This window comes from Epinephelus fuscoguttatus, linkage group LG10 (genome assembly GCF_011397635.1).
Source record: "Epinephelus fuscoguttatus linkage group LG10, E.fuscoguttatus.final_Chr_v1".
Classification (NCBI taxonomy): Eukaryota; Metazoa; Chordata; class Actinopteri; order Perciformes; family Serranidae; genus Epinephelus; species Epinephelus fuscoguttatus.
In genome coordinates this window covers 25,457,690-25,470,563 of record NC_064761.1, presented here as the reverse complement: position 1 = coordinate 25,470,563, position 12,874 = coordinate 25,457,690, and the positions used below count along the sequence as shown (strand labels likewise).

The window sequence follows — 12,874 nt, the reverse complement described above, 5'->3', positions numbered from 1 at the left end:
TAGATAAAAACAGAATACAATGATTTGCAAATCCTTTTCAACTTATATTCAATTGAATACACTGCAAAGACAAGATGTTTAATGTTCAAACTGAGAAACTTTATTTTTTTTTTGCAAATAATCATTAACTTAGAATTTAAAGGCAGCAACACATTGCAAAAAAGTTGGCACAGGGGCCTTTTTACCAGTGTGTTACATCGCCTTTCCTTTTAGCGACACTCAGTAAACGTTTGGGAACTGAGGAGACCAATTTTTGAAGCTTTTCAGGTGGAACTCTTTCCCATTCTTGCTTGATGTACAGCTTAAGTTGTTCAACAGTCCAGGGTCTCCGTTGTCGTATTTTACGCTTCATAATGCGCCACACATTTTCAATGGGAGACAGGTCTGGACTACAGGCAGGCCAGTCTAGTACCGCACTCTTTTACTATGGAGCCATGCTGTTGTAACACGTGCAGAATGTGGCTTGGCATTGTCTTGCTGAAATACGCAGGGGCGTCCATGAAAAAGACGTTGCTTGGATGGCAACATATGTTGCTCCAAAACCTGTATGTACCTTTCAGCATTAATGGTGCCTTCACATATGTGTAAGTTGCCCATGCCTTGGGCACTAATACACCCCCATACCATCACAGATGCTGGCTTTTGAACTTTGCGCCTATAACAGTCCGGATGGTTCTTTTCCTCTTTGGTCCGGAGGACACGACGTCCACAGTTTCCAAAAACAATTTGAAATGTGGACTCGTCAGACCACAGAACACTTTTCCACTTTGCATCAGTCCATCTTAGATCAGCTCGGGCCCAGCGAAGCCGGCGGCATTTCTGGGTGCTGTTGATAAATGGCTTTCGCTTTGCATTGTAGAGTTTTAACTTGCACTTGCAGATGTAGCGACGAACTGTAGTTACTGACAGTGGTTTTCTGAAGTGTTCCTGAGCCCATGTGGTGATGTCCTTTACACACTGATGTCGGTTTTGATGCAGTACCGCCTGAGGGATCAAGGTCACGGGCATTCAATGTTGGTTTTCGCCTTGTCGCCACGTGCAGTGATTTCTCCAGATTCTCTGAACCTTTTGACGATATTACGGACCGTAGATGATGAAATCCCTAAATTTCTTGCAATAGCTCGTTGAGGAATGTTGTTCTTAAACTGTTCGACAATCAGCTCACGCATTTGTTCACTAAGTGGTGACCCTCGCCCCATCCTTGTTTGTGAATGACTGAGCATTTCAGGGAAGCTGCTTTTATACCCAATCATGGCACCCACCTGTTCCCAATTAGCCCGTTCACCTGTGGGATGTTCCAAATAAGTGTTTGATGAGCATTCCTCAACTTTCTCAGTCTTTTTTGCCACTTGTGCCAGCTTTTTTGAAACATGTTGCAGGCATCAAATTCCAAATGAGTTAATATTTGCAAAAAATTACAAAGTTTACCTGTTCGAACATTAAGTAACTTGTCTTTGCAGTGTATTCAATTGAATATAGGTTGAAAAGGATTTGCAAATCATTGTATTCTGTTTTTATTTACGGTTTACACAACGTGCCAACTTCACTGGTTTCGGGTTTTGTAATAAGACTCTAAAAGGATTATTCTGGATATTGAATACTTGTATGTGGATACTTTGGAAAGTACAGTTTGCAAATAATACATCTGTATTTTCACAAAATTCACAAAATGAGATGGAGACTGACACAAGGTCACAGTGACCTTTGACTACTGACCACCAAAGTCCAACCAGTTCATCATTGAGTCTGACTGGAAGTTTGTGCCAAATCTGAAGAAATTCCCTCCAGTTGTTCTTGAGATATCATTTTTACCAGAATGCAACGGACAAGGTCACAGTGAACTTGAACTTTGACCTCTGACCACCAAAATCTACTTCATCCTTGAGCTTGGGGGAAAGTTTGTGCCAAATTTGAAAAAAGTCCCTCAAGGCATTGTTGACATATCGCTTTCACAAGAATGAAACAGATGACGTTACAACAACCTTGACCTTTGACCCCCAAAATCTATTCCTGCAAGGCCTTCTCAAAATACCACAAAATTCACAAAATGAGACAGAGACCGACACAAGGTCACAGTAACCTTTGACCTTTGACCACCAAACTCTGATCAGTTCATTATTGAGTCTAGATGTTTGTGCCAAATTTGAAGAAATTCCTTCCGGTTGTTCTTAAGATGTCGCATTCAGGAGAATGTGACAGATGAGGTCACAGTGAACTTGAACTTTGACCTATGACCCACAAAATCTTAACACTTCTTCATGAGTCCAAGTGGACATTTGTGCCAAATTTGAAGACATTTCCATTAGGCTTTTTTGGGGGGGAGGGGGGTTAACTGCCAAACTGTTATGATACGTTGCTTTTACACTGCAGGAAGAAAAAATCCACACCACCACAGCCCTTATCAAGAGTCTTGACCTTCATGTGTGTGGGAGTTAACAAATATTGCGTGCACAAGAATTAATGAGACATATCATAATCAAACAAATCTATTTTTATCATATATGTTTCTCAAGAAATAAGCACAATGTGAACTTCTAATAAGGCCTCAGTAAAGAACCAACACTGTTCCTTCATGTAAGCCTCTAAATCCAAGTTCCTGAAAAAAATTCTTACATTTATGACTTTTCCAACCCTATCACTGCTTCCCTCCATCTATTTCCTCCACCTCAGGAACACTGATAGTGCACTTCCTGACAGAGCTGACAGCAAAAACTCACCCACAGGCAATTTGCCTGAGAGTCAGCGACCTGCAATTACCTGCCATCTCTCACCATCGGGGGGCACACGATGGCCTCCATGTCAATCACAAGCCTCAAAGATGGGGAGATGAGAGGATCTTTCTCACACACACACACACACACACACACACACACACACACACACACTAGATCTTTCTGACCTCTCTACAGTGTCACTGCACACACATTTACTGTACACAGTTCGCTCATGTACTGATGAGTTTCTGGCTTTAGAGGACTCAATAAGTCACAGGAGGCTGTTCTGCTCTGTTTGGCATTATTCTTCCCCGTTTGCTCTGCCTCTGACAGGAAGACAGCCAAGAATCATGGACTCAGCCAGCTGGAAGAAAACTCACATGAAAAACAGGCATGACGTTAACTGCATCTGTAGTGACGAGGCTGTATGCTAGGAGCAAAGGCGCAGCTCAAGGAGAATTGTGTGTACATTTTTACCGCAATGGGTACAAATGAAGAGGGTGGAAGAAGAAGTTGTCTCTCAGTCATGTAGCGAACTGTGTATCTGAGACTTCAAACTGTATCCCAAGATAACTCAGAAAATATTCCACTCTGAAACACTACACAAATGTACTGCAGAGTATACACATAGTAAAACAATAATCTCTACTTCTAGCAAATGTTGGGACTGTAAATAATACAAAAAACTTTATTTGATATCTTGTTACAATAGCGGCACCCTCAAGTTCAGAATTTGCAGCTGCAGTCTGATGTACTTTTTTAATGAGATGATCAGACAATAAACAAGCATCTGTTGTTTGACAGTCACAGTGGACTGAGACAAAAAACGCACATTAACATTGTTTTTATAGACTGAAGACTCTATGTCTCTGAACGCAGACTGTAGTCAAAATAACTCTGCCCAGTGCATCGGGGGCGTGCCAAACACTTTTTTTGGTAATTTTGTGGCAAGTCTCACCTAGCACATCTGCGGCACACTCTGATACAGGGTGGAATCAGAAAGATCATGTAATCATACACTGTAGGCAGGCATGTTAAAGGCTGTGACATTCATGCCAAACCACATGGACTTCATTCATCCCTTATAAACACAGGGCTCTCTCTAAGGATGGGAATTGATAAAGATTTTATTGATACCAATGCCATCATTGATTTTGCCCATCAGTCCAATTCTTTATCAGTTCCTTTACTGATTCCTGGTTAATTTTCTGTGGGAATAAAGTGAGCCTATGCAGGTTTTCAGCATATATGCAACTGTTTTATTATCTGCAAAGACCGTAAATGAAATGACAGGATATCTGTACAGCCTTCATTTTCATTTAGGTTTTCTGAGTCAAAGAAGAAATCTGCTAAGCCTGCCTGTGTGGCACAAATGTTATGGTAACATATAATATTTAAAAATGTAGAAATATACGCACATCACTAAGTTTGGGTGCTGGTCTAAATGGAAAACTTTAGAAAAAAGAGAGAAAGCCCGTACACTCTCATTATGCTCCAAAAATCTTTACTAGTTAGACAACGTTTCGAGCATGTCAGCTCTTTATCAGGTCATCTTCTTTTTTTAACATATAATATTTACCCTTGTAATTGACATGCTGCTCAGTTAGGAAGCTCAGTTACAGTGTCAAATTCATGACATTCCTGTAATTTAAGCATATTGTTTCAGCATATTGCTGGTGTTTCACTGTAACATGATATAATAATTTTACGGACATTACAAGCACCACTGCTGTCATCTTCCTTCGTGGACTGAAACCACGCTTTCGACTGTTCTCTCCGCCATGAATCCTTGTTGCAACTTTCATTTTGAAATTCCTATGGTCAAGGTCTCCAAGTGTAATAGTTTGTGATTTTATTTGCTCTCACAACGATCCATAAAGTACTCATCTGCAGTTTAACACCACCATGGTACCATATCTAAAATAAAAGCAGTATTCTTTGGCATGTTGTATTTTCTAAATTAATGTTTAATTCAGTTAGATTTTACTGTTTCACATGCAAAAATAATTACTGACCAGTACAACAAAATTGTTACCTGCTTCATCTTTCCACATAAACATGATCCTGCAAATCCAAAAATAAATTTGGATTCTTTTGTTTCCTGGAAACACCACAATAAAATTTTACCCGAAATAATCTCTGTCACATCACGTTGCTCCTCACAGCCACACATCTACCTGTATTGTAACAGAAAATGCTGAGCTCAAGGCAACTCTTTAAAAACGAGATGATGTGTATAGTCGTTCCCACGGGCTACTGAGTGTTTTGGATGGAGACACTGGGGAAGGATTGGCAAGAACAGACAGAGGTCCTGAGAGAGTGATTTGGAGACAAAGAAGCATTAATTAATCGAGGATTTTTCATGGAACTGTGTGAACCATTTCCAATGACTGTAACCGAAATCCCTGTTTATTTACACTGCAGCAGAGTAGAGTACAGTAGAATAATTAATTATAACGACACGTTTGATGCGCACATAAGCACTGAGGTTTCTGTGGTCTGCACGTAGTTGTGGCTTGACAGTGCACAACATTCCTCCAATTAGAGACAGCTGATGAAACAGATACCTGCTGTCTTAAGATGGCATTAAGGGGACTTAACAGAGTAAAGGAAAGGAACTTCAGGTTTGTAGCTGTACTTTGGAAAAGCAGTGCTAACATGCTCACAATGACAATGCCAACATGTTGATGTTAAGAAGGTATAAAATTCAGATGTTCACAATTTTAGATATTTTCTAATAAGCACTAAACACATAGTACCACTGAGGCTGGTGGTAATGTCATTAGTTTTAAGGTATTATGTCATTAAATAAAATATGAGGGGAAAAGCTAATTTTTGACCTAATTGTGGCACCAGATGAAAAGTCAGGAGGTCATTAAAATGATTACAGTTCTGCCTGAGGTAATCATAAATGTGTAATTTTAAGGCAATCTGTCCAATAGTTGTTGAAACACTTCACTAAAATCCAAAAATGTCAAAAGTCAGGGGGTCACAAATTTAGTAGGATTTATTCACTGGGGGACCATGGATCTACAAAACTGACTTCCGATAGCAGCGATGAAGGCCCCCGACCTCACTGTGCCTCAGCCATAAACGCTGCACATGAACACACTGCAAAGATTACAGCAAATGGTCAACTAGTGCAAAAACTCTAACCCTGCATGACAGGAAATAATTCTCCACATCAGCAGACAGCAGTAGTCTGTAATCATTCATTCAAAAAGGAAAACTGAAAGACCATCTTGACGCTAGTTAGCAACACATTAACAACAACACATATTTACCATGTGCTAGTGAACAATAACACAAACCATTGCCAATCAGCGTGATTCCATTCACAGGCTCCACAGTTGCCGACGCCAATGTGGCTTGCTGAATCAGCAGAAAAAAGCTGACTAGCGCTGACAAGGGCCAACAGTGCAGGACACAGTGCACCAATGAGGGCGGCAGATGCTCACAAACTGTCCAACTTTGACTTTGCTTGGTGTGTCAGGGCCTTCATGGAAATCTGTGAAATAATTGTTGAGATGTTTCAGTTTGGACCAAGGTGGTAGGCTAACCAACTGACCAACTTTTCATCCCTGGAGTCACATCACTTGCATAGCTAAAAAAGCATGTCTGTCTATGCACCACAGTTGTGGTGTCCAGTGTGCCACACATCAGAATGTGTCATTCTGAATCTTCTTTATAAAAGTATCACTGCGTTCTGTAAATAAATATTCAAAGTTAAAGATGTCAGTAAGTAATCTACAGTGGAAAAGTCACCACATAGACCTTTATATCAGCTCTAAAATAAACAGGTAGAAGATGGTAGAACAGGATAGATGCTGTGCGGTCCTGTTTCATACCTAAATCCCTTGATGCAGCTTTTTGAACACACTGAAGTTGTTTCAACTTCTCTTGGCTGAGGCAGCCAAACAGAGTGTTGCACAAGTCAAAGTGAGATGAGATAAAGGCACACATAATCCTCTCTGTATCACTAAAATGCATGATGGTTCTAATTTTAGCTGTGCTCCTGAGATGGAAAATCATGCACAGGTTTTTAAAATCCCTTTCAAAACAACATCATCAGACTCCTCAGTTTTTAGAGGCAAATATGAGGACACAAGTCTACTTAACAGACCAAGAAGAAGTTGAATCTTGCTGGAAACAAAACAAGGACTTTTAGCTAAATGATACAATCGAAGATAGATATTTTTCTTTAATACTTAATGACACCTGATTTGTACTGTTAAAATATATGCAAAGACAAAAAATTATATATTGTTTTGTTTTGAGTGAGAAGTTCAGCGGGGTGTCATCTGCAAAACAATGAAAGTGCATTTTATGTTGCATTTAATAAATTAACTAAAAGAAGCACCTACACTGTGATCTTTGATAAAGTTCATACTGTACAGTGATTTTCAAGTTTCACACACTAAGTGCAAATATGAGTTCAAAATGAGCAAAGAATTCATGTCACACTTTTCACAAGGATAGAAACAACTTAACCTTTTGTCCAAATTTGATCATAAAAAAACAAGTTTTTCCACACCACTTACCCTTCACCATCACAATAAACAATCAAACTCAAGAGGAAAATTGTATGTCTAACTCATGATTAGATTTCCTTGAGTGGCCCTTCACTCTGCCTTGCCTTTTGACTGGATTTTTCCCACCCCACTCGCCTGGTCTGATTTGGATTTCAGGCCTTCATTTTCATCTAGTTAAGCTGATTGAGTTGAAAAAATAACACACGCAACCCCCACTTAATTCTAATCGAGTGCTAGGTTTGAGACACAAGTACAAATTAACAATTTTGTCAATGTTCTTAATTTATGAAATGAGGCAAACTCCTCATCGAAACATTACTGTGATTAGAACAGCTGATTACTGAAGGGTAAAACAATTTTGGGCAGCTGTTTAATGTGTAAGTCTGACATGTGCACTGTTTTGTTTTCAGCAAGTAATAATCTCATAACTTGATTATTGACTTATCCTCTGTACTGATTTAATAATTAACAGTCAGGTAATGTTGAGTTTCTCTATGATGGTGAATGAAGCGCAGTATTAGCATATTATTTATACTCATTTTTAAAAGTGTAAATGCTTTATGCCATTGCACTAACATATTCTTTTTTAACTCTGCCAGACATAAGCCTGGAGAGAATCATGAATTTGGTCGTGCGTGTGTGCATGTGTGAGTGTTTGTATGTCTGTGCGCAACTAATCTCACTAACTATTGGAACAAGCAGCCTCATATTTCCTGTGAACCGTATGTTCGAGGATCTCTCCTGGTTGCCATGATTCATAATTGTTGGAAAACCTGTTTGTGATGTTTTATACAGTCATTGGCTACTGACTCCTCACTCCTCTCAACCAGCCGGTAGGGGCCACAAGTTTTCCGGAAATTGGCTTGGCTAAAACAAGCCTTACCATCTGTTGCAGGCCACATTTTGGCCTTCGTCATGGCTCAAAAACTTTTTGTTACAAAGGTAACCCCTGCTCTCTGATAAGGTACGCCTCATACCGCATCATACCACATTGGGAACATTTCAAAAGTGTAATGTTTTGCCTGCAGATTTTTTAGAACTGCTGTTTTTGTTGATTTGGTCATTTGTCTTGATACTTGTGCTTTTACCATGAGTAAGTAAGCAGGCTATGTGGGTAAACTGTTTCTTTTTTTGCCTAGTTTAGTTAGTTTAGTTATGACCAAAAATTTGGACCAAAAATTTCTAGCTGTGTTTTAGTCATTAAAAATACATTCATCCTCATAATTATGCTGTATCAATATTTCACATGCAGTGCCTGTTAAAATAGACTAGGCGTGTATTTTTATTAGTTTCTGGGACGCTTCTGAAACATGCTGCAGCGCGTCTGCTGAAATTACAAGAATTGTTGAGAGTGGTTGCACTGAAACTGAGCGGCCGCCTGGCAGAGATTTGCATTCTACTGAGAGCACTTTTCTAGCTTTACAAATGGAAACACTTCAGTTCAGCTATTTGTTATTCATTGGAAGAACAGTGTTACATCCCATTACACTACGATATTGTATTTGAATGTTGTGTGTACTGCAGGCAAAGACAATAAAGGTTGTGTACCAGAGATTTATATTGAGATACTTACATACATTGATGTTGGTTGTTATTGTTTGAAAAACTTAAATGTATAAGCTTGTGTCTAATAGGTTCATTTTTCCCTTCAGATTGAAAATGAAAAGCTATTCCAGGAGGTGGATTGGCATATTCGACTGATGTTATTCATCCATGATAACCTTCAAGGATTCAGCCATCTAACTGAAATGTCAACAAATAACAGTTCAAATGTCAAGAGGTTAAGACCCCAATCCAACATTTGACTACATAAATGAAGTCCGCTCGCATGCATGGTTAAAAAGTTTTGTCTTGCAGAAGAGTTATGAGCACTTTTTGCATTTCTTAAGTGAACATATATGAATATACCACGCTGTTTTCCAGCTGTAAACATTATTGATGTAAACTCACCTTTAACCACAAAAGAAAACATTGATACTTAAGCTCCAGGTACTGTTATGTGTTAATTTGTTTGCATTTAAAAGACCTGTCAATCAATTTAAGAGTGGGAGTAAGTTCTAATCTTGTGTATTGATTTTTCATGATGGGGCCAACCATTTGTTTGCATTGTACGTGTGGAAAGCTCCTTTAAGCTCTGACTTGACTTTCAAATAAGCTGAGTCATCAGAAGTGTGGCGGTCCTTATGTTACAGTCAGTGAAACAGCCACATGACATTTCCAACAGAAGAGTGATGGGAAAGGAGCTGTTCTACTGTGCACTAATCACTTATTCCCTCCTTCTCCCCCTCCCCCATCTCTCCATCCTCCGTCCTCCCACTGTGTCCCCCTCTCTGTCTCTCTGCTCTGACGTCTGTAGTCAGATACAGAGTTCTGGGATAAGATGCAGGCAGAATGGGAAGAGCTCGCTCGGCGGAACTGGCTGACAGAAAACGAGCAGGCGCAGATTCCCTCCTCTGTCTCTCCACATGAGAAGGTCACTATCATCACAATGTTACAATCAGCATGTGCAGAAATTTGTACTGATTAAACTAATGTAGAAATATACAGTAATGCCAGCCTTTATAGAGTAAACTATGCTTGCCTATCTAGAGTTGTACTGTAAAATGAGTTACCCGGCATTTGAAGAAAAGTGACATAAAATATGTTTACTGTACTTTTGATATTAAGATTTTATGTAAAAATACACCTCAATCATGCATAATGTCCAAGTGAAAAGAGCACACTGTCCCACATATTTGCCTATTCCTTCAAAGTTAAGGAATGGTTCAGCATTTTGGGAGACTGATACTACTCTCATCTTTGCACAATATAATGCTCGAACCAAGAAGTGATTAGCTTAGCTGAGCACGACTACAAGCAGGAGGAAACGGCTGTAATTCATACACAGAGATTTTTGCCTATCTTCAACCAGCTCTGTGTCATCATAGTGTGTGCAAATGAACGGTGTTTGCCTCCCAAACACCGTTCATCTGCACACATTGCCAATGCTAAAGTGAGTTTCCCTTTAAGAGGAAGTTACTGTCTTGTTGTCATCGTGTCACAAGCTGAGAAGGTCACTGTCAATCTCCTCACCTAATTCTCTGCAAAAAATGAAAAATACATCTCCCAAAATGTCAAACTTTTTCTTTAAACCCTGTTGTTGGATGTGGACATCTCCATTCACAGGAAGCAAATATTTGAGACCTAAAAGAAAATACAAGCTGAACACAGAAGCTACTGTGGTATTCTGATAGAAAGCATTACAGAGCTTACATCCACTGTCATTCAGATATCAAAATGTGCAGAGCTGCCTTGAACAGTTTGAGTTCACCAAGGAATTCAAATCCCTAGGTAAAGACTTTTACTTTTTACTTTAAATGTAGGATATTGAACAATCACATTTATGTTTCTGCAAATCAATACCTATAGAGCTTTTTGTATGGGATTAAATATAACCTGCAATGTACCATATATATGAAGCACCATCATATATGCTATAAAGTATTTTTTTTGCATCCTAGAGGACAGAGCATATGGCTGAGTAGTATACTTTACTTTACAGCTTTTTTTTTTTTTTAATAAGCTGACCTTCTTATATGAGGAAATCATACGAGATCAGACCTCTGGGCTTTCTGATTGATCCCAGTGCAGAACTAGTTCTTAAAGAAAAAGCTGTTTCAAAGTCATCGCACTCAGAGACGGTCAACAACACACTCCAGGGTAATCACAGTTTGAAAATGCAAGGTTTAACATTTAAAGAGAACAGACAAAGCCCGGGGAGCTCAGCCAGGTTTGAAGTGAAGCAGAAAAGATCAATTCCTGCTGCTGGAGCTTTGCTTAAATATACAACTGCACAGGACAGTTGCCCTGGTTTGCATTTGAATATGGAAGAAAGAGAAACTGACATTGCCACTGTCACTATTTTTTTTTCTTTTCTTTTTTTTTTTTTTTGCTGACAGGGTTACTACTTCCACACAGATAATCCTTATAAAGACTTGCCTAACGCATTTGAAGAGGGACTAAAGAAGTCTCGAGAGGGAGACTTGCCAAATGCTGTGCTTATGCTGGAAGGAGCTGTCTTGCAGGACCCTCAAGATTCAGAGGTAAATTCATTTCACACACACACACACACATATTGTATTTTTTCCTTATTTAACCAGGCAAGCTAAGGAGCAGATCGAGGAACATTTATGCCGCAGATGGCCAATAAAACTGCAGTCCTGCATCGGTCAACCAGCAGTTGGGTTTTCAGCGCAAACTAATGGCTAAATCCAACCCCAATAAGTCCACCTCATGTTGAGAGAAGCTCAAGAGGAAGAATGCCTCACTGACCACACAGGCTGTGTGAAGCAGATTTAGTAGGCAGCACCCACAGGCTAGATGCTGATTGCCTGTAGAGGGCAAAGGATTTTTTTTCTTGTTAAGAGTTGTTTACTGTAGCAAATATACTCAACTTGTCCATACTCTTGATGAGAATTTCCATTTGCCCACTGAGCTGAATAATAGCTCATTCTGCAGGTTTTTTTTCCTCCTTTTTATATTCTCCCCATTTCTAAAGAAGTGACCTCTTTGCAGGCTGAAAGAGCAAAGCCCTCATACAAAGTACTTTCGGAATCCCCTGGAATATACAGAAATGTGCCAGTTATTCCGAGGAGAGGATTATCCCGCGGTGTATGGAACTAATACGATTCCAAAATTCCTCCTAGGGCGCTTAGTGGCTTATTGCCCCACTGTGAAGACCTCTGAATCATTCAGAAATAATTTCGACCCTCATTTCAAAGAGTGGAACAAAAAAGCATCTACAGAGATTAGCTTTGGAACAGGTTATTAAGAGTGCCCTTACAGACACAAATACAGATGGGTAATCTCATAATCTTACATTTTTGGTTTGAGGTTAGTTATATATCATTGTCTGCCCTCTTGTGCTGATCAAGGGTACTTTCCATTTGCATGTCCCTGCTGAGAACCAACACTGGCACAAAGATCAGCCACAGTGCCCCTCACACAGTCATATTCTAGCAAGGGCATAGATTTTGTTGCAACATTGAGAAGGAAATTTATGACACAGGGGGATTTGGGGTACTTCGGGGTAAATAGAAGTCCCCTAGTACTTTCTCTGAACCTATGCATTTACTGAGCAAAAACGTGATTCATCTTTTAGTTGACTGACAGAAAATGAACTAGTGTGAGGGTGTTCTGCTTCAATCAATTTCATATCATTGTAAACTGAATATTTAGGGTTTTTGCATTGCTGGTAGGACAAAACAAGAAATCAAAGGACGTTGCCTTGAGCTGGAAAAGTGTGATTTGACTAAGAGCACTATCAATAATGAATGCAATGTTTGTTGCAGCTTTGATATTCTTTATCTGATGCACTTAAAGGGATACATTGTTGATTTTCAACCAGATCTGTGTCACTACAGTGTGGGACGTGTGTGCAGATGAACTGTGTTAGGGTGCCCCCTGTGCTGTTCAGTGAGCAGAAATCCACTAGAACGCTTCATTTTGCGTCATCAATGACATCATCCAGTGAATTTCGGTTGGCAGACAGGCTGGGTGCTCCGGGAGCTGCCAGCACAGGGGCACCTTAACAACGTTCATCTGCACACATTTCCCACACCATGGTGACACAGACTTGGTTGAAAATGT

General features: G+C 39.7%; 1 protein-coding gene across 1 annotated transcript in view; it reads left to right on the top strand.

Annotated features, from left to right (window-relative positions):
- Positions 1 to 12,874, top strand: part of pex5la (peroxisomal biogenesis factor 5-like a) — a 136,773-nt gene that overhangs the window by 104,080 nt on the left and 19,819 nt on the right. Inside the window, exons 9-10 of the mRNA XM_049588779.1 lie at positions 9,603 to 9,719; positions 11,185 to 11,328. Of these exons, the coding sequence (XP_049444736.1) occupies positions 9,603 to 9,719; positions 11,185 to 11,328 (261 nt within the window). The remainder of the gene's footprint in view (positions 1 to 9,602; positions 9,720 to 11,184; positions 11,329 to 12,874) is intronic.